This window comes from Chaetura pelagica, unplaced genomic scaffold (genome assembly GCF_000747805.2).
Source record: "Chaetura pelagica isolate M959 unplaced genomic scaffold, ChaPel_1.0 scaffold138, whole genome shotgun sequence".
NCBI lineage: Eukaryota > Metazoa > Chordata > Aves > Apodiformes > Apodidae > Chaetura > Chaetura pelagica.
The window spans coordinates 4,943,931-4,965,822 of record NW_009954215.1 but is presented as its reverse complement, the minus strand read 5'-3'; the positions used below and the strand labels follow the sequence as shown (position 1 = coordinate 4,965,822).

The 21,892-nt window shown below is 42.3% G+C and overlaps 1 protein-coding gene across 1 annotated transcript in view; it reads right to left on the bottom strand.

Annotated features, from left to right (window-relative positions):
- Window positions 1–8,140: 8,140 nt before the first annotated feature.
- The window catches only part of FAM20C (family with sequence similarity 20, member C), a 97,627-nt gene continuing 83,875 nt past the window's right edge, over window positions 8,141–21,892 (bottom strand). Inside the window, exons 4-10 of the mRNA XM_010003333.1 lie at window positions 20,130–20,222; window positions 18,687–18,802; window positions 10,829–11,009; window positions 10,111–10,220; window positions 9,420–9,501; window positions 9,267–9,326; window positions 8,141–8,464 (exon numbers count right to left, since the gene is read on the bottom strand). Of these exons, the coding sequence (XP_010001635.1) occupies window positions 8,212–8,464; window positions 9,267–9,326; window positions 9,420–9,501; window positions 10,111–10,220; window positions 10,829–11,009; window positions 18,687–18,802; window positions 20,130–20,222 (895 nt within the window). The 3' untranslated portion in view covers window positions 8,141–8,211. The remainder of the gene's footprint in view (window positions 8,465–9,266; window positions 9,327–9,419; window positions 9,502–10,110; window positions 10,221–10,828; window positions 11,010–18,686; window positions 18,803–20,129; window positions 20,223–21,892) is intronic.

The window sequence follows — 21,892 nt, the reverse complement described above, 5'->3', positions numbered from 1 at the left end:
TCATGTGCTGGTCGTCATAATAATTTGCTTTTTCAATCCCCAGAAACTCCATGATTCTAGATATAGCCAACTCAAACAAATACATATTTAAATGAGAGCACACCATAGGTGGGAAGATAAACATAATTGCACCCAGTTTTGCACTTGCACTTGTCCTCTAGGAGATAAACTGAGATTTTTAATATACTTATTATGAATATGTGCATCTGCTCTGCCATTTTTGTATAATGAGCACATTCCTGATACTTAAAGAATTAGCTTCCTCTCTCTCTAAGAGATAGGCAAAATGAGGCATGCTGTTATTCATGTATTTATTTATTCATTCATTATTTTTTGCCTGAAGCATACTGGGCAATCCATCTTGTTCTCAGGAAAACCCCAGGGGATATGGAGAAGGCTCAGCATTCAGCTCTGAGCTCAATTATCACAAAGCTCATCCTATAAATTCAAGCATCTTATAGGTTGGAAAGAATAACATGCAGCTCCCCACAGTAACATCTCCTGAAAGAGCGAGAGAGAAAAATGCTTTTGGACAGTTGCCTTGAGAAATGCAAGGGAGGGAAATGATCCAGCTTCCCCTAGATCCATCCTGCAGCAAGACAAGGGGCTGCTGGCTGCAATTCCAACTATGTTTTGCCACATCTTGGTTTCATACACTGAGCAAAGTCCAAAGCAGCAACAATAACCATGGACAACATTCATCAGCCTTGACTCAACTATCTTGGAACTCAGATAAGATGCTTCCCTGAAAGGAAAACAACTTTTCCAGCTGAAGCAAACTGAGTACTGAGCTTCTACATCCCGCTTTAATGACTCAGCCGATAGCTCTAAAAAATGCACTATTTTCCAAAATAGTTCAGGTGCTAGAAAGCCAGCAGGAGAGCACCTATAGGGTGTATCCCTGCAGATGACTTACATCTCTTCTGCAGTCTGCCAAAACCCGCTCCACAGTAGCATGATGTGCAGCAACACCTCTGAACACTGCAAGGAGGCCAGTTTTCCAGGAAAGAATCACCAGCTCAGAGGTTTTGGAATATTTGGTAGCACCAAACTCCCCACTTGCTAACAGAGTGGTAGGGCTGGTATTTTCCTTCAAGTGATGTTCCTAAGCAGATGTGATTCATAACCAGGGGGATTGTTGGAGCCCTCATCATAATGTCATTCACAGCAAAAGCCAGACACCCACTCGTGTCTGGGAACAGGGTGTGCAGATTGTGCCAACGCAGCATGAAAGCTGTGATAGTAGGACCTGCCCTTTAAAGTTAGCTGATACTGGTGCATTGCTGACCTTTTAATTCCTTTCCTTCATTTAAACAGTGAGCCTGATTAAATGTGTCCTCGTTTTGTATCACTTTTTAAACTTCTTTGATCTGGACAACAGTCCTTGTTGCAGTAAGAGACACTATTCCTGGTATCTCTGCAGCTTTGTGCTGAAGGCTGGAAACCAAATGATGGGCTCAAATAGCACGAACAACCCACCCCTCTGTGCTGTGCTGGTTTAGGTGAATCACTGGAAAGGAGGCTGGAGGCTGAGGAATGAACGAGCAGCTTGTTGCCTGGCTGAGGTGGTGCCTGACCAGCCAGCTCACAGCCATGTCTAGCAGCACAGGGGGATGTGTGAGGAAAGGGCTCTGGGGCTGCTGTGGGTGCTGTTAGACAGGCTCCAGACCTGAGAGTCACCAGCACTCAGTGCCTGAATCATCCACTGCTGGCTGGAAAGTGTGGAGACCTGCTAAATAAGTAGCTGAACCTGTTAAAATGCTAATTAAGCATGACAGGCTTGAGTTAGGATGCTCTAATAAGAGTGAGAATGTGTGAGATGCTCTCATAAATATGCAGCGATCTGCCAGCTGGTTCATAGCCTCTTTGCAGGCTACACAGGACTGTATGGTCCATATATTTTTCTTCTGATTTCTTATCCTCCCTCAGTGGTAGGTAACATTTATTTTCACCTGTTGCAAAACTGAGGCCCATGTAAATAGCTAAGGGGTTACTCTTTAACTAGGAGCCACATAGGCCACCACCAGTTCAAATAAAACATTGGTACCACCATTAAGGTCTTTTAATTTTTAACATTCTTATTTCCAGGGTGTTTCTCAGAAGCTCAGATCTGTACCATTGCAGCTACTCTGGGCTGCATCCAAAGAAACTTGAAACCACTGGAAAGATTTCCATTAACTTCACTAGATTAGGTCCTCAGACTGGAAAACACTGCTCATTTCTGGTAAGCGTGGAGATGTCCTCAAATCTAGTCCTCAGGTGGAAAATGAGGGTAAAGCACTTGGTCAGGCTCTTACAAATGGACCTGGAGGAATAAGTGATTTCACAGGAATTATCACACGAGCTTCTTGTCACTTTGTGACAAGATATGTCACAAAGTGAGGGCACTGTGGGCTTGACCAGCTTAAGGGAACTTGCTGGAAACTGTTGAGTCTAAGGGTCATGGCCAGCATTTTAATGAAGCACCAACTACAAGACAAAGACTTGGCTATAGATGCCTCAGTTTCTAACTAATGAATTTTGGAGTTTATTCAGGCTAAAAAAACATCCATTAAGAATGTACTGGAAATCCAGTGCAAATCAGTGATGCAAACAGCTAGAAATATAGAGAAATAATAAACAATAATTATACATTATTTAATCTTATAGCTAAGAAAACCATGAGAAAGTCAGGGAGATTGTTTGTCTGTAAATGGGGCAGTGAAAAAAGATAATGGGCTTAAATTCTGCTTCTGTAAAACTTTCACTGACTTCACTGATTAGGAAGGAGTTGCTTAAAAATCAGCAGAAAGGGTTCTGACTGGGTCTTGGAAAATGATGCGAACTTCACCCAATGGACTAACCAGAAAAGCCGTTTATTATCACTATTTATGAAGCTCTGTCTGTGGCAAAGATTCCTGGCGCTACTCTAAGAGGTTACACAAATTGTCACAGTGAAGGACTAAGGAGGATGTCCTGGGAGGAAAGCTGCTTGCAGTTTTGGAAAGCCTGATTCGCTTGGTTTACAAATCAGAAGGGGATTTGCCCTCCATTCCCAGAGCTCAGCCTCAGATCACAGCAATAATGCTACTCCAGGCTTATGTGCAAGTGCCTGCAGGGAAGGACCTGACCATCAACTTGCCTTTGTCATTTTGGGTTTGTTTTTTTACCCCCTCTTGGGCTTCTGCAGCTGCATTGCTTACATTTTACTGACAGCTTTAACTTTCATTTGTCATTCAGCTGTGCATGAGGACTCAGAAGATGAACACAGATTGGAGTCCTCACTTGATTTATGGCACCTTCTGCAGGCATCCAGGTGCTCCAGCGACCAACACTGATGTACAGAGACCACTGTATTTCAGCAGACTCCAGCAACCACCTCTAGAGTGACACATGGCTGGCATTAATACAGCACCAGCAGCTGGAGGGATGAGATTTTAATTTGTCTGTCTTCTGGGTAGGATCTATCTTAAATCACCCTGGGATGTATTTTGATGTCAGGGTCAACTAAAGCAAGTAGGTGGTTTTGTATATATGTCTGTCAATCAGTGAGCAGAAGAAGTGGCAGAGGAATTTATGTAGGGCTCTTAATGTCATTCATTACTGTGGCCAAGGCACAACATGACCCAGATTCCCACAGCCTCAGAAGTGGAGAGTGCTCTGATCTGACACTTCCAATTGCAAGTTGTTCTGCTTTAGCTCAAGCTGCCAATTCCATCTGCAAGCTGCTGGATTTGGGCCTGCATCTGAGCAAGATTCTAGGCATAACACATGCTACTTCTGACAGGGGACAGTGGCTGATTGTCTGTGGAGGTCATTTGAAAGAGAGGAACTGATCTTTCAGCACATAAGTCTTCCTATAGTGGATTGGATACAAATGTGGGCATTCCTCTCACCCTGCTCAAAATCCCCTTACTTCTTCAGGTTAACTACATCAAAGTTGTATAAATGGAAAACCTTTAATTTAAAAGCATTTAATATCTCTGAAGAGATGGAGCACAAGATACCATGTACTCCAGCAGCTCTTGAAGACAGTCTCTAGACACAGACTTTTCCTCTGACCCTGCATTAGAGGAAGAGGTGCTGGTACTGCCAAATCCACAGCCTCCTTTTTGCTTATGCTTCATTTTCACCCATGACCAGAGCTGGCCTGACCTCAGTTCTCAGGTCTTTTGACCCACTTTTCTTTTTTTTTTTTTTTTTTCTAGAGAGTCCCTCAAAGCATTGGATTGGTACTTCAGCAATGCAAATGTAGAAGTGAGCAGATAATTCAGTTTGATCTGGTCACAGATTCAGTTACAGCTGGAGGCTACCTATGAATCACTTTTAGCATCTCAAGAAATCCAGCAGCTTCTAACTGGTAATAACTTGAAATGTCATGTGAGAACTTGTCCCAGGAAACTCAACATTTCTATCAGTCAATTTACAGTTGAAAAAGAATCTTCCTTGTGCATGTTCTTTCTGCATATTAAGCTTCAAATATTTTAGTAAACAACCACTGGCAAGAAAGTCCATAGCACTACCTGGAATAATTTCTGGAAATTAATTTTGCAGTCATACATTCAGTACTTGGAGACAGTTTGCTCCCTCAGGATGCAGGTTATCAAGGCTCTAGTATATGTCCAGCTCCAACTTGGAAACTCAATACCCTTGGGCTGAGGCCACAAAAGCCTTGAAGCAGGGATGCTCATCAGGTGGAGTCTGGATGTGTTGAGGGGATGATGCAGTTGCTGTGATGGAAGAGAGGACGACATCCCCCTTGGACCTACAGATACCATATACAGACCCATTGGCAGGAACCTGAATAACCTTTGGACACTTCTGTCTTCAACACTCACACAAGACAAGCTCATTTTCAGCTCAGCACCTGAAGGCAACAGTCAAGCTGAAATCCCAGGTTCCCTCCTCCTGCACAAGCCTTCTTGCTGTTGCTTACATTGCAATCTCCTTCAGGCTTGCAGTGTGTATACACAGCATGGGCTCTGCCTGGTACTGCTGATCACAACAGTGATACTTAAACAATGAGAGTTTGGTTTTTTTAAAATTTATATTAATTTTCTTTGATGCTTAAAAACCATCAAAACAGCAAAACAAAAGCAGGCTCTCATTGGAATTACTCAGGAGAATACAATATGCTGTTTTAGGCTGTCAGACAGTTGTAATTAGGTGATTTTACATGTAAAGCTATTTTTATCTGTTATTTATTGTGCACACTGTATTTATTGTGCTGCACACGTTATGGCCCTGACAGACTGCAGATTTCTGGGTAGGCTATTGCCTAAGTGCTGTTGCTGCACCCATTGTTGAGAGTCAGAAACAAGCCAGTTTGATTCTGACATTTATTTATCTTCTTAGAGTGAATCTTTTTGTCTGGTAGGTATGTAGGACTCCTAAAGAGACGTTGCTCCATGTCATGCTAATCCTCCTCGCTTCATGGATTACCGACCTAATGCACAACGACAGCCCTTTCCGAGCCACCAGCTCTCACAGAGCTAAGCTGCTGTCACAAGTGTGCCAAAGTGCACAATCCCTGCACCCCAAGCCCCTTGTGTTCCCCTACAAGAACCCCCAAGAACAAGCTCTCCCTCTGCAAAGGCACCCTCCAACTGTATCAACTGCTGAGGTAGCTCAGAAAGCCCTTATTGCTGCCCTCATTGCCTGGAGAAGGATGTATTTCATTCCAGGAGAGCAACACCCTTTTCCTAAAGGCTCCAAAAAACCCATTACATTTTCAGGAGAAGAAATTCAGGCCAGTTGCTATCTCTGTCTTGGGGCAATGCAGATGCACCCCAAAATTGGAGGTTTGTCCTTCCCTGGGTTGTACAGAGTCTTCTCAATGCCATCTTAGCCCCAAGAAGGTGGAAGCATCAAAGTTCAGGGAAGGAAAGAAATCAAAGACCCTACAGAGCTGGTTATAATATGGCAAGGATGAGTGACCTTTAGTAAATCATTCTATACAAACACTACAAATCCTGCTTATAGGAATTCAGAATCAGGTTCGTAACTGTGAATTTATATCCCTGACAGCACGAGCAGCCTTCTGCAGAGACCTTCAGGTTGTGCCCCTCTGCCAGGAGCTCCTGACCTAAAACCCAGCTTCTAAAGAACGAAGACCTTTGCTCGATCTGCTCTTCTCTGAGCTAAGAGGCTGCCAAGTGCTGCTTTCCAAAGGAAAAGCAGGTCTGCAACCCCAGAGCCCCTGGCTGACCTGACCCCAGAAGCAGAAAGCAGCACCTGCAGGAAAAGCACAGCCAGGCATTAAGGTTAAAGCAGGGATATTATCACCCGTTTCACCTTTCAAAAATCCTAAGTTTTAGGCTTTTTAGCTAAGAGGGAGAGAGCTGCAGTGCAAGTGCTGCATTAGAGAAAACATCTTTGTTTCTGTAGGTGGGTCGTGGAAAGTGAAAAAAGCCATGGGGTAGCCAAGCCATTTTCCAAGCTCCTGGAAACTTGTATAATCTGTTCTGTTGTCTTTCTATGCCATCTATGAAAGAGTCATGGGAATCTGAAATGGGCAGTGAAACAGTAAAATAACATGTTTTTAGTGGTAATATATCAACCTAAGAAGTGAATAAGACTATAGAGCAGGTCTTCCTCTCATTCATAATTTTAATATGCTAAAATGTCTACATTTTAGTCTATCTGGCTACAAGCTTTTAAAGTATATGTTTATAAATCCTTGGGAAGAAAGACATAAAATGAAACAAATGACAGCTTTGAATTAGAACTGTGATGAATATCATCATAAACTCTCTCCTTCACCCAAAGGAGTGATGAGAGACTCCTTCTGTACCACACCATGTTTTCACAAGTCTAATACAGCTACTTGTTCAATTTATAGCTTGCTTTTGGGCTGAAAAGTCTCCACACATATTACATGAACTCAGCTGTAAATGATTCAGATCTATTTGGTTGAGAATACCATATTTCTAGACAATTTAGACTGGGGTTTTCTGGGTTGGGCAAGGGTATTTGCTGCTGCAGTCAAAGGAACTGCTGTATCTAAATCCCCTGGGCAGTGTGTCAAGCCATAATCTTTTAGAGGTGTTGCTCTTCAGCTTGCTCCTACAGATATAATTGCAAGAGGAAGGGATGCTGAAATGAGAGTCAAAACAATGCCTTCATATGAAAGACTGGCCATTTTCAACACCATGCTTCTTATCAGACTTGTAACATACATTGATCAATTCCCTACTTCAGCTCAGTTGGCTGCTGCTACAAAAATGGGATGACCATTTAAACACCTACTTCTGGAATACTTGCTGGTGTGTCCAGCTTTGCTCTGAACAAGTTTTGCAGGGAGAAATGAACCTTTTTAGACACGATGGCTACACATTTTGCCATATCTTTATTGCACTTTTACCACGTTGCAAACAATTCCACAAAAATGCTGCAAAAGTAAGCCTAGAGCTGCTGAAAGCAGCTTTTTACCCATAAATGTATATATTTACACAAAACTATCAAAAGCAAAGTTGAAAAGTAGCAGCTCAGCTATGATAGTCTAGAAAGGTAAGAGCTGCCACCTCCTTATGGACAAATAGTACAACTTGTCATTTTACATCACTTTGTAAAACCAACATTCAAGTATTCCTGTCAATGCACAATTAGTGAAATTCCCTTCCGGTAACCACTGTATTTATTAGTATAATAATAATTATTATTTTTTGCCTTTAAAAGTTCATAATGCCTTAACCCTTTAAATGCTGAGTAGCTGAGGGGGGAAAGCATTCAATTTAAATAAGATGCAGTGGATTAGAGCACTTAAAGGGTTAACACAAAATACTAAGTGGACCGTCACCACAAATTAAAGTGTGAGTCACAAAACTATGCCGTCCCTCTTAGTTAAATTTGGTAGGTAGGTCTGGGTTCTCATAGATATACCGTATATAAATACAAAATCTTAAGTAAAGGCCTCCTTTCTATACAAAAAGGACAGGAGGAGTTTTGATATCAGACTGTTGTCTGTCAGTGAGCTGAGTATTCTCTGAATCTTTTCATAATCTCTCTTTAGGAACTAATGAAAAGCATCACATTAGACTTATTCTTCTTAATGAACTAATCCTTTGCAGAGTCTACACATTACCTACTTCGGGAACAATTATATCTCATTTCTGAATTCACTGAATTCACAAAGTGGCACATACAGTCTTTTGCAAGACTTTTGCTGTGTTGCTTGGTTTTTTTCCCTCTTTGAATCTTCTTTGCTGGTAAAAACGTCGTCTTGCGATTTCACTACCTCTCGGTCGTAACAGTGTTAACATCAGTGTGAAAGTCATTTTCAACCACGTTGTCATAACCATCCTTCTCTATGCAGTCACTGACAGCCTTGAGGACAATCCGCAGCCTCCTGTCCATCGCCTCCAAGTGAGGCTGGTAAAGAATGGGAGCTATTTTATCTTTTAGTAAAGATTCCTTCATCAAGAGACTGAGTTTGTATTCCTCCTTGGCTAAGAGCTGTAATCGCAGATAGGTAGACTTCCTTATTCTAGAGGAAAAAGGAGAGAGAAAAAAAAGTCAATTAGTATTTTCATCACTATTGATCTTGACAGGATTAAAAGGCTGATAGTCAGCATAGTCATAGCAGCATAAAAATCTTATTGTGACCTGAACTGATGAGAAGCAAGCACTGGCACAGTCCTACTGAGCAGCTGGTGTTGTCACCTGGCCAGTGACTTTTGGGAGCCCTTAGAGGTTTTGGAGCACAGCTCTACTGTCAAATGCAGACAGCCTTCATGTTCCTCAGCTGGGTGAGGCACCAGCTGGATCTGGTGCAGCATTCATGGGGTCACCTTGGCAGTGAAGTGCACAATGTGGCACTGAGCTGGGGTGTGGCTGGTGGCAGCAGAGGCTCCTGCTGCCTCATCCCCCAGGGCTGCCCCAGTCTCTGCAGACACAGAGCTCACCCTGTGTCCCAACTGGGCAGAGCTGAAACTCTAACAGTCACCTGTCCTCTCTGAAAATCCTGGCTTTGGGCACCATGGAAAGCTGCTGTGAAGCACTTGAACAAGCTGGGGGAAGTTTTGCAACTTGACTTCCACGGGAGAGGCATTTTGTCATAATAAAGCCTCTCACAACAGCTCACAGCCACATTCCTGCAAGGTCCTGATCTCAACAAAGCACTTAACGTGTTAGTGCCAGTACCCAGGACTAGCTCAGGTCAGGCTCCCTGGGCAGGATCATAACATCTCCTTTCCAGGGTGGGCAATATGAGATTCATTTGAACATTTCAGTCCTGCTAGTGGAAAAAGCTGTATAAAATGGAAGACAATTCCAGAAGTGAAACGTACCTGCAGCACTGGTTTAAAGGCACCAATATGGAAAGTTCATCATGGGAATATTTTCCAAACCTATTTGAAGATAAGAGCAAAAACATGACAAAGGCTGTTTTAAAGACTTTTGTCTTCTTTATTTTCCCCAGAAAGATTATTAAAGGTATTTACCCTCTTCCATTATCTAAGTGGATAATAAATGTTTCATTTCCAAACTTCTCAAAGGTTTCATAGTGATGTCGATCCATGTTACCTGTGGAATAAAGAGAAGGACTGTTCTCACTCAGGGTTGCTGCTGAGCCTGCAGCTCAGGGCAATACCAAAGTTCAGCAAGAAGCCCAGTGCTCCCCAGACATGGTGGCTGTGTAGGACAGAGAAATCAACCAGTCTGCTGAGCAAAATTTTTCTGGAAAGACCAAAGTGTGTGATACTAGAAGATGGGCTGTTGTGCCTCAGGGAATTTTCAAGCTCTCTGAGGACCAGTGAATACTACTGCAGGTTGAAAACATCATGCCAATAAAAACCAGCCCTTGCATGTGCATGCAGGAGCCATAAGCTGCAATGGTAAAGCACTCACTAAAGTAAACAGTGAAGCTCTTGACTGTTGTGAAGACGACTAGCCTGACCTGCATTCATCATCACTCTGCATTTCTGAAGATCTTTGTTGCTTTAATCTGAACTGATGGGAATACATAACCATGTAAATCTGTATTTTCTCATAATCATCTAGAAAGGCACATACAGTAAATGCAGCTTCAAAGACATTGTAGCAAACTGCTGAGCTATGCAGAGCAGTGCAGAAAGAAATGGTTCTTATTCTAATTAAATGTTGCATTTAATTTTTGAAAGAGATGAAACATACCCATTAGGAAATCAAAAACTGTCATATCCATTATATCCAGAATTCTGGTCCCACTGTCATAGGGGGGTGTTTGTTTAACCTCTTCACAATAATCTGGATCAACTTCCCATCTGGAAAAGCCAATATTTTGATATTTTATGTGACACACAAAGCTCACAGAGTATTAAAAAAAAAGTTATTTTACAAAGATCTAGTTGTATCATGATTGATTGAGGTCAGGGTCAGGTAAAGGCAGCACATTCTTCAGGCTGCATCCAGTAATGCAGGCTATGGATAAAGATTGTGCCTGATGAAAAAGGAAGAAAATCACAAGATTGAAAACTATCTGGCTAATAGCTTCAAGATTCAGAAGACCAGCTGCACCATCAGTCATATGATGAAAACATTTGAGACTTGTTTCGGGCTGCTGTTAGCAGTGATTCTTTCTTCCTCTGATAGGACTTAGACAGGTCCTGTTGCATCCTGTCAAAGCCACCAGATGTATCTGTCCCATGAGGGAATTATGCCACTGAAGGTCCTTTCTGGTTCAGGACCATAAGCTGGGGATCCTTGCAAGTGTGAGCTCTCTGTTCTTTTCCAGGAGCTGGACCAGCTGAAGAGATGCTGATGCTCTCCTAAGCCTCAATGCTTTAGATCAGGCCAGGGCAGTAACTGCAGCACCATTTGATTTTCCTATCACTTCTTGCAGTTGGCAAACCCTTTGCTCACCACTACTCACTCTGCTTTCTTGCGCTTGTGGTAGGAACGTCTCCAGGGGTTCCTCCAGGTTTTCCTTTTAGCTAAAGACAAATCAGGCAGGAAAGCAGCCAGAGACCCCTCGATCTGATCCGGCTTTCCGCACAGGGCGTGTTCTGTGGAGCAGTAGTAGGAGCATTCCCCGTAGAAGCAGATGTTGTTGGCTGGCAAATAAAGGAACAGAGTTTTAAAACCTAACCTTAAATTATAGTTCAAGAATTCAGAAAAGCACTGATGTATGTATGAGCAGAAATAAATCTCAGACCCAAAACCCCATTACCACACATAGTTTTCTTCCACTGAAACCACTAGAAAGACATTCATTCCAGTGGCTGGGATCACACTCTATGCTGAGCTCTCTGTGACTATTTCCAGTCTATTTATATTAAAAAAGCCCAAATTTTTATTATTTTTAAATCCTTTCCCTTCTCCTTTCATTTTCCCTGACTGATACATCCTTTGGGATATATTTGTTACCCCAGGCTGGAACCCCAAATCCCACAGCTGAACAAGTGGCACGTGCCCAAAATTAAGTCAGCTTTCAAAATCTTAACTCATTTCTTTAAGAACAGACAACATTTCATTCATTTACTTGTTGGTATAAGAAAAGCTGGCAGTTTTACTAAGGAGAATTATTTACCAGGAAGACTCATGTGGGGGTGTACATGGAAGGTGGAAATGACACAGATGTAGCTCTGTCAGCACGTATCCCAAGCACAAATTTCTTTCTCCACACATCACATTACTCCAACAATCACAGGAAAAGAACCTGCAGCAGGTTGTGGAGCGTGTGTTACCTTAAAACCTCCCCAAAGCTGCCACCAAGTATTTCTGTATCATCAGGAACACCCACCACTTTACAAGAACCTCCTTCCCACATGAAATCTGCCCCACCTCCCACACAGAGGTGGGACAAAGCAGCTCATCCCCCAGCCTCACCAACACTGAACTATGAACAAGAAGAGAAGCACAATGGTGATGATCTTGTCAGTGCACTACAAGCCTTTTGACACTGCTTTATGCACATAGAATGTCATTAGAGGAAGACTGTGCCCTTTCTTTATGGTAATGCACAAATCTGAGAAGTCACATTGCTTCCTAATTCCCCACTAGGCCTCTAAATTCAAATATTGCTTCTGAGCTACTCTCCCTTTGGGCAGGATCAGTATAAATGAGGCAGGAAGGGCTGGCAAAGAGAGGGAGGTGATTTTCTGCCTTCTGCAGAAAACCAAGCAGCTCAAAAAGGTTGGTGGGTTTTCATCACATCACCATGATGTCCCCTTGGTTCAGACCCATCCTGCAGCCAGCCAAGCACCTGGCAGAGATGGTGCAAGGGGGAGGATCAGTCGAGAGCAGAGGGAGCAGAACTGGTCCTGGTGCTACAGAGATGACAAATGGGAGAAACAGAGCAAGGAGCTGCAACTGGGGAAGGAGGAGAAGGAGAATGTGGAAAACCAATAAAGTTGCATGTTTTTTTTTACTATATTAATTAACCATGTTATCCAAGACCAAATGCTAACTGGGCTAAAAGGCTCAGCTTTTCAATTCCAGTTCTCTGTTGATGGCCATCAGATTTGACCATTAAGCCGTGATTACTTTACTCAGGACACAGCCTTTTCAAAACCCTCTGCTGTGACTGACTCAGGAGGGTCACCCACCTATCTGTGCTCAGGAACAATTCCAACCCAAACTGTATATTTACATTTACAGTGTCGGCTCATACCAGCTAAATACATCCTGGCTCAGTCCAGAAATATTTGCCCTGTGGTCAAAAAGTTTGTTGACAGTTACTGAAAGAGAAGTACTTCAGGGAAGAAAAAAAGAACAGAAATTACAGAAGGAAAGGAGCACTCAGTATGTCTGTGCTTTTAATTTTGTCATTGGAAGTGTTTTACTGTACAGAATATCCTTTCTTAAGAGCTATTTGAAAAGCTTTTTCTTGCATATAAGGCATAGATATTCCCTTAATATTTTAATGAAAAGAACAGGGTTTGAGACCTCCCTTGAGCTGAGAAGTGACCATGTCCTTGGCCAATAAGCTGCTCAGCTTGGCTGTTTCCTACAAACCCCAACAGAAACCCCACTCATTTTTCCTTTTAAACAACTCGATAATATGACTCACACCTCTGAGGATGAAGTTTTGAAAACCTTTTTACAATTTGCATGGGAAAAGAGCAATCACAGCTAGGGAAAGTTGGGCTGGAAGGGACTCTGGAAGCCTGTGGTTCAAGTTACATCTTCAGTCCAGCACTAACATCAGAGTCAGACTAGCGTTGCCTTCTCTTGTCCAGCTTTAACAAATCTGAAACCCTCAGCTTCTCCTTGTACACCAGACACACCAGCTCCAGGACCATCTCAGTGACCCTCCTTCAGACTCACTCATTTTATTAGTCTAAAATCAAGTGTAAAGTCAACATCTAGACCAATCCAACCTGATGCCAGCCCTGGGCACGCTGCCCTGCAGTGCAAAAGCTCTCAGGAGTTTCCTTTTCAAAAATGCTGTCGCAGCAAGGACTTGGCATAGCTTTTGCAGAGCAAACACAGGTGCCTGAACTTCTCCTTTGATGATCCTGGCAAAACCAGGAAAGGTTTTATGCCTTCCTGTGAGCTTCTTCAATAATTCAGGATACAAGTGAAGAGTTGTCCAAGCACCTGAGGGCAGCCCTGCCAGCTGCAGACAGTCTGCAAGCAGGAGCATCCTACTGGGCCTTTAGGAATTTTGGGATATTCTCAACAATAAAAACTGGGGAAAAACATCTGCAATTTATACCCCTAAAAAGTTAATTGCAGGAAAATATTTAAAGGGGCTGCAGGCTGCCACAAGGGGTGACTGACAAGAAGTCATGTACTGATGCTGCTTCCTGCCAGCCAGCTCAGGGGAGTTAGGAGATGGAAAAAGATCCCTAGTTCTCGGGTGCCTGCAGCTGGGAGGGAATGCAGGGCTGTCCCCTTGCTGCAGCCAGGGTTTATGTTTCCTGCCATCTGATGCTGCAATGGGGCTTGTGCTTCAGCACAGCTGTGTCAGCATCACCTTCTTGTCTGGGGAAGGAGGGAACCTATGCAGATTTATCTTGATGGCCTCAGACAGTTTATCTTCCAGGGTTTCTATGACCTGACCACCACCTGGCAGAGGGACACTGATACTCTGTTATCTGCCACTGTAGCTGTTAAGTAAAGTGCAAAAGGCCCAGCAATGCCCCTCCCATGCTATCACAGACTCTGTGGCTCACTATGTAAATCTGACCTTTCAAAAAAGGAATTATATTAAACACAGCATTTTGCACAGTGGGAAGATAAATACTGTGTTTAATAGTTTGGTTCTGAATTTAACTTTGGGAACAATGAAACCCCACTCTGTATTGTCAACGAAAGCAACTGGGACTAATCATTTGACAGTAATCACACATTTGTATCCAGATAAATCTTCAGGCAAGCTTGGAGGCTCTGGCAGTGATGGCATTTACTGCTGCAGTGACACAGCCAGCACGTGTGCTGCACCATGCCAGGCCCTTCACCCCCACTCCTGCTGCTCTCCTCCAGCAATTGACTTTCCCACAGAGCCCCCATCACTCACAACAGGAGTCCAGTTGTCCAAGTGATGGTAGGAGAAAAACACAAGTGTGTTTCTCAGGGAGAAGTTACTTTCAGTGGCAAAGCTTTTTCTGCCAGCTGCCATTCTCTTCTGGGATCAGAACTGGGATACTTGCTCTCCACAGCTCCTGTCCTATTTCTAGGGGTAGTGGAGGTGAAAGGACAATGTACCTCAAGCAAATATTAAAGAAATTAACTGCTTTGATTGATACAGAATAGACATCCTGTTATGCCTACCCTAGGTCTTCTATACAGGCAGTGAAATGAAGCAACCTGAACTATCTGGGGAAACATTAATTTTTAAGGTTTCTTAAAACCCTTAGGAAAGAAAAATAAAAAAGGACCAAAGATAGAAAAGCACAGTTCTCAATTCAGACTTCAAGGTGCAGTAGCAAGCCTCTTTGAAACCTAAGTAGGTGACCCACATTCTGCACAGCAGGCTGAGGGTGAAATTCCAGCTAGAGGCACGAGCCCAGTGCTCCGCCAGCAATCCCATGCCAAGAGCAGAGTTTGGCCTTTGGAAGGCAAAAATCCAAGGGAAAAGGGAGATTAGCTCTAATTGGAATGTTGTCCTCCTCTCATTAAAATTGCCCAGCCCGTATGTTCCTCTCTCAGAAGACACAGGTGCTTCTGTACAGATCCCCCTTCCTAAGTACACGTGTGAAAGAAGCAACTGGCAGAAATTTGTGCTCCTGCAGAGTGGGCAGAAGCAGCACCAGCAGCAGTGCTGGCAAAGCAGAACAGGAGGGATGTTTATACATGCTGAAATGTTCAAATGCTGTGAGTCTGCAACATGCAAACTCCTTCTTCATTAAAATCCAAATTGTTTCCCCAAAGCACTAGAGGCAAGAGACTCAATCCCAAGCAGCATTGCAAATGTCTAATTTTCGTTATCTGAGGAGAAATGGATACAATTCATAATGAAATCCATGCAAAAATCATGGTCTGGAGATCTAAACTCCACCTAATTACAACAATTAAGAACCAGAGTGTCTGTGTGCTCATCTGCACATTTTCTGTGCATTGTCCCAACAGCTGAACAATAATCCCTCTCAGGAAGAAAAGGAATAAGTGGAGATACCTTAAAGCAAATTGCTTGGCAGAGCAATTCTTTTATTGAGATTTGCATGACTGTTAATAGAGGACTGTTAATAGAATCCTGTGCAATTGGAGTACTGGAAAGAATCCTGAATCAATGAATGAAAAGATCTTTCTTTTACCTGCTCAGAATAATGGCTAATTCAGAATTGCTACTGTTTGCTTAGAGGGGAAAAAAAAATAATCCATAATCCCTTGGAACTGGTTAATATGAACAAAACCACGATGCTTACTAGCTGTGTAACATTGATTTCTTTAAGCTGCTGCCTCAATTACTTCCAAAATGAAGGCTGACATCATTAATATGTCTCTTTTTTCCAAGCAAATTACCATTCATTTGTAAAAGTAGCAGGGCTACTGCAGTCTGCCCTACTGCAAAGGATGCAAAATTAATTTAAATAATTACTGACCTAATTCCATTTCTCATGTTGAGTCCAAACTGCCTGGAAGTGCACTTTTCTGCAATCTGCTTTCTCTCTGAATGCAGCCTAAAGCATGGGCTGACCAGCCTGCTCTCAGCCATTCCCACCTTCCTGGGGAAAAAGCCATGCTGCTCCTCAGTGAGCTCTGAAGCTACATCTGCCTGCAGCTTCCTGGCAGTAAGAGACCCCCATTCCATGCCTCATGGGACAAGTGGGAATGTAGGGAGGTTTCTTCTGACACATCCCCACAGCAGTGCAGAAAAAAACAGGGTGTCTTGATGAGCATTGTCCATATTTCCCTTCTAAAGTGTTTCCACTGCAGACAATGGTCTCCCAGCCCCCGGAGAAGAACTCTGCATAAAATCAATTATATTTTGCTCTTGTTTAATTTTAAGAGATGTATAGGAGTGCACAAAGAGCGAGACGTTGCCAGCAGACACAATGTGCCCCCATAATCCCACTGTCACTGAGCACTGCTGGGGATGGAGATGGGACTGCCACCCCCAGGGGAGACCCACAGGGGCCACCACAGCTTCATGTGGGTTCCCTTTTCTGCCCTTAATCTGCTGCTTGAGCTGCCTGCTAGGTGTGTGAATTTGTTTCCAAATACTTAACTTAGGACCTTTGTTACTTTTTCATTAAGCATTAATTAACGCCTGCGTCTTAGGGTCACTACGAAATACAAGACAGAGGTTGGGGATATGTTAATAAGAATCCAACTAATTAAACTTGGGACTTGTTGGGAAGAACTCTGACAAGTAACCAACACGATTTAAGCAAAGTATATTGATTTAGGAAATGTAAGACTGAAAGAAAAATTAATTGCTTAAGCATTTTATTCTCCAGAAAAGCCTGATACGTAGTTAATCAAATATTTTAATTTAATTTATCTGAAGCCTCTAAATAAATTTGAATAAAGGATTATGCTTGGATCATCCCTTGGATGTCTGGAATTTCATAATGACAAGATAAAGATCTTCATCCAAACTGACAGCCTGAAGTGCATTGCTGTGCTCTGGCTGCTGTAAGCTGCTCAGTACTTCAGTACAGTTCTGTAATTCTCAGAAATCACTCAAGTTCACCCTTAAGCCTTGATCTATAACTTGGGAAGACTAAAAAGCAACAAAAAACAAGTAATCTATGTCTTACTCGCTAAAATAGGAATAAAATGGTTTCATTTTCAAATGGGCCAAACCACCTTGTGTGCATGAACAAGCACAAGATTTTTTTTGCCTACAAAAAAAATCAGGCAAAAAAAATTGTAAACAAAGAAGGAGATAACGTTACTGAGACACAAGTGCCTGGCTGGAGCAAGCAGAAGTGTTTACACATCAAGTTTGGTGAACATTGTCACCATGTACTGACACCACTTTCACCACGACTGCACAGGTGGAAGTGGAGTAAGAGGAAACCTCTTGCAATTATGTCAGGTATTTGAGGTGAAATTACTGTCTGCTCAACTATGTCATGCAGAGCTGAACACAAATATGAAGCTAAAAATAACAGCCATGATAATTACTTCACTGGTGATCACAGAAGTGTGATAAATATTTTAAGAGAGAAAGCTCTGCAATGACAGGGCTCTGGTTTCCAGCTACCAGTGAGAAATTACAGTTACATCAGGAGAAACTGTAATTAAGTCTTTGGATCTTGACTGTAGGGATCTGGGATAAACAGCTTCTGGCCAATCACACAGAGAGCTAGGGAGAGATCTCCAGAGGTTTCTGCTCCAGATTGCCTGTTACACAAGCCACAGCCCAAGTTCAGCAAAGCACATTTGCACGCAGCTGAAATAATATGAGTTAAGCTCACTGGAACATAGCAACATGCTTTCAATTGAACATTTCCCTAATATAGCCTTTCTCTAGGAATACACTTCAGTAGGTATTTTTGTGCCTTAACTCACAACCTTAATTTATCCACCTCAGCATCCCAGATGCTGAAAAGAGATGCTACCGCCTTGTCTCACCCTTTGCCCATCTTCACCTATTCCAGTTGTATATTCTGGTGAGCAGGGCATGGTTCTACCATGTGTTTGTAAAATTCCCACCATGTGGAGCTCCATCTTTGGCTGGAGTTGCCAGATGTTGTGAAAAAGTGAAAAGTGATGGAGAGTGGTATTGGTTCCTGGGGTGAGCCCTCAAAGCAAGAATGAGGACTGGGAACAATTCAGGTCACTTCTGCTCTGGCCTCTGCCCAGCAGAGAATTTGAGCTGGAAGCAGGATATGTTACACATCTATTTGCATGATTTTTTTCTCAAATTCCTGTTGTAGTAAGAACTGAAGTACATGACTGAGAAAATAAGGTTTTGGTCCTCCAGTCAAGACCTAGAAATAAATGCATCTGACCAACAGAAGTGATGGACCACATTGCAGTGGGGAAAAAAAAAAAAAAAAAAAGTCTAAATAACTAATGGGCTAAGTAATAAGGTTTTGGGTAAAGTGAAAGTAACAGAAGAAATTGCTTTAGAAATTGCTCTACATAAAACATTTGCTGAATACATTGCTTTTGTGAACATAAAAGCCTGTCTCTGTGGATAATTTGTCAAGGGGAAAAGGCACTCAATTCAAAACAATAAAGTCTTCTTTGTAGGCTATGTCTCCACATTTATTTTTATTCAAAGGTCTAGAAGACAGTTCTATTAGAAACATCTGAGCAATTAAGCAATCTACATATCGTTCCCTTAAGTACGTGTTCAGCAGTTTTTTTTGTTTTATTTCCAAGACTACCTGGTGAGATGAAAAACGTTCTCCACAGTTTCTTGTCACGAGTCACATCTCGTATTTCTCTCGTCATGTTAACCAGTCTGCCTGCAACTGGTGGAACACGACGGAAATCCAGGATCCTGGAGGAGAAAGAGAAGAGAGTTTATGGATAGGAATAATATATAACCATAGTGATAGGTTTTAGGAAGGTTCATTACACTCTGAAGGCACATTTATCTGTGGTCTTTAAGGAGTGAAAAGCCCATCAACTTTAAACTGGATAATCCTTTGTATAATATATTACAAAATATGTCCTGAATATAATCAGTTCTGACCTGCCTACACAGTATGGAGCAGATGCAAAATACAGAAGAGTATGGGGACATATTGTTCCATAAAAAAAATGAAGACACATAGAATTCCAGAAATAAGAGACAGTAGAAACTTATTTTTTACCTTGTGCTACTTCAAGCTTGTTATAATATGCCTTTGATCAGCAATTTTTAAGTGACTTGAGGAAACACTATCTAATTTTAATTTTTTTTTCTTATTTTTTTTCCTGACAGTCTTAATAATTGTTTTATCCTTGAAAGACCAGACCAGGATGGTTCCTAAAGCAAATCCACCCTGTGCCACCCTTATTCTAGTCATTGAGGCAGAAGGCAGCTGTTCTGCATGCAGCCCCAAATAATTTGTGTTCTCAAATCTTCAAGCTTTTGAAAAGATATTTCTTGGCAGTTCAGGGTGTGAAAGATGCTTCAGTTCTAGCTCCATCTGTAAGATGCATTTGGTTTCTAGCCATACTGTTAATAATTCATCACTAACTACTAATTCCTGCTCCTAATCTGCAGGCTGAAATGGTTGCAGCCTCTTCCCAGCCTTGGGACATCTACCATACCCTGCACTAACTCTGCCTTGGGGGGACATTTTCAGCTAACAGGAGCATGGGATGACCACCATTGCCCTCTCCTTCCCAACAACTTGTGGCCCAAATGCATTCCTCATATGGTACAGCCCCAACTTTTTGCTGTGAAGCCAGAACTCCTTCCCCACCTTAATCATTCCTCTCTGAACACTCACACCATTCCCCACATCTCGCTTGGATGTGTGTGCCCTGAAGCCAACCGGAGGAGACAGATTCCTGTCACATTTATGCAACATATTCCCAGGGAATTAAGTTCCATATGTACCTCAGGATCACAGGGGGAATTAATTTCTCAGCCTCTCTTCAATAGAATTTCTTTTTGAGAATTACTTTTTGCCAGCTTTCTAATTCCCACAGCAAGTTGCATTTGCTAATTATTAATCTACTCTTTCATCACCTGCTATTTCCATTATTGATGGTGTTTTCCCACCTTTGTTCCATTTTCCCCTTTCTTGAAAGAAACTCAGTCACAGGGCTGGCCAAGTGCAGGAACTTATCACAATATTTCCACTTTTCTTTTAATGTAAATCCATTTTACTTGCCTGTCCAAATGAAATGCTGCTATTTCCGCATTATGTCTTTCATAGTCTGAGAAATAAAAAAAGTCAGGCGGGGTTTCTTGTTCTCTGGTTTGTCTGCAAAGAAAAACAAGGGAAGTGTTTGAATGAAGCATTTCTAAGGAGCAGTGTTCAGTCACCAGCATGTTATTCAAGAGTTCAGTATTGCTTGCTTAATGGAAGGCCTTTAAAGAAATGGGTGCATTATTTGCCATGTAGCCTTCATTTTATCTTCTTTTTTAAACTACTGTAACCAAAAATAGGAATCCAGGACTTGTGCTTGCAGGCTGCTGTCACAAAGCTATTCCACTAAAGACACTTGCTCTATTTAACAAGATCTGTTTTATCAGTCTCAAACATCTCATCAGTGATAGCAGTGAAGACAATGTCATTTAATTAAGTTATCATTATCTGTAATTATGAAATTTCCAAAAGCAATAACATTTTGCTTTCGTCTTTGTCAGCCATGCTGCTCCTATCGAAAACATGACTCGCCTTTTTGTGTTACTTAGAGCCAAAATTGACATGTTTTTCTTATTTCAGATGAAATGGGATCACTGCAGTTTGACGGCCACGACACATATCATGTTTCAAAGAACATTAACAAGACTGTGCTCTACAGAGGATGCAGAATTTGTTGTTTCTTCACTTTAAGAACCAATAAAAAGTGTCATTCTGATGGGAATAGAAAGGCTAAAGCTTCAACAATAAACTCCATGGAAAACAGAAAGCTCTATAGACTAGAGAAGAAAATCTCTGTCTCACTTCAGGCAATTTGCAGTCCTGATGGTGTTTGAATGGAGCACAACTCAGCCAGTGACCAGTATGATGCCTGGGCCCCAGCTGAATCTGCATCATGCCCTGTTTTGAAGACTGAAACGGTAGATAAGCACTGCAAAGTTGTTCTGCAGAGCATCAGCAAGGGAAGATGGTTCCCCAGAAGAGGAAAACAAAGTTCTTTCTCATTCCCTGCTATCACAGGTGGCCAGCTGACAGCTCATGTGTCAACCATGCCACACACTGACAATTAAAATACAGCTTCTGCACCAGGACATTGTCTCTTAAAAGGATTTGGGGTGGTGCTGATGCAGAGCTCAAACCTCCAGAGAATTTGCAGTAAGTCCTAATTACAGGGCTTGTTGGGAACCTGAAGCTGCATCCACCCACCCTCCTGATTACCAGGACTGGTGTCTGCTCCCAAGCTCTCCTGTATCCACATTGCTGGAGAAACCAGGTAAGTCTCATGTTTTTTGGCTATATCAAGATTTTGCCACGCAAATGGTAGGGTCTGAAAGGCTGATATCCTTTCTCAGATTTTCTTCTTTATATTAATATCTTGGCAAGGTACTCTGTCTCACCCTAAATGATGAACAATCATCCTAGAGACAACATCGAGATAATTGACTTGTGTCCAATATAACTCAAGGTCAGAGGAGCCCCAAACACCCCAGTGATGCTCTGGCCAAAACAGCCCTGACCACTGTCATAGCAGTGGTCAGTCACAGAGGTGGCCAATGCTTGGCAGAAGTTCTGCTAGGGAGCTGCTGTGGCTGAAAAAGGGTTCACATGGAGACAAGCTCAATGTGAGCTGGGCATGAAGTAAAAAACATACTATTTTGCTTTGTCTCCATAATAAATAGAAAAGGGGAGGGAGCAAATCCACAAAGAGAAATATGGGAGAGCCAGAGACCTATGGCACGTCTCACCATGCAATCAAGACAAGAGTTAGCAGAGCTGCAACCAAGTTG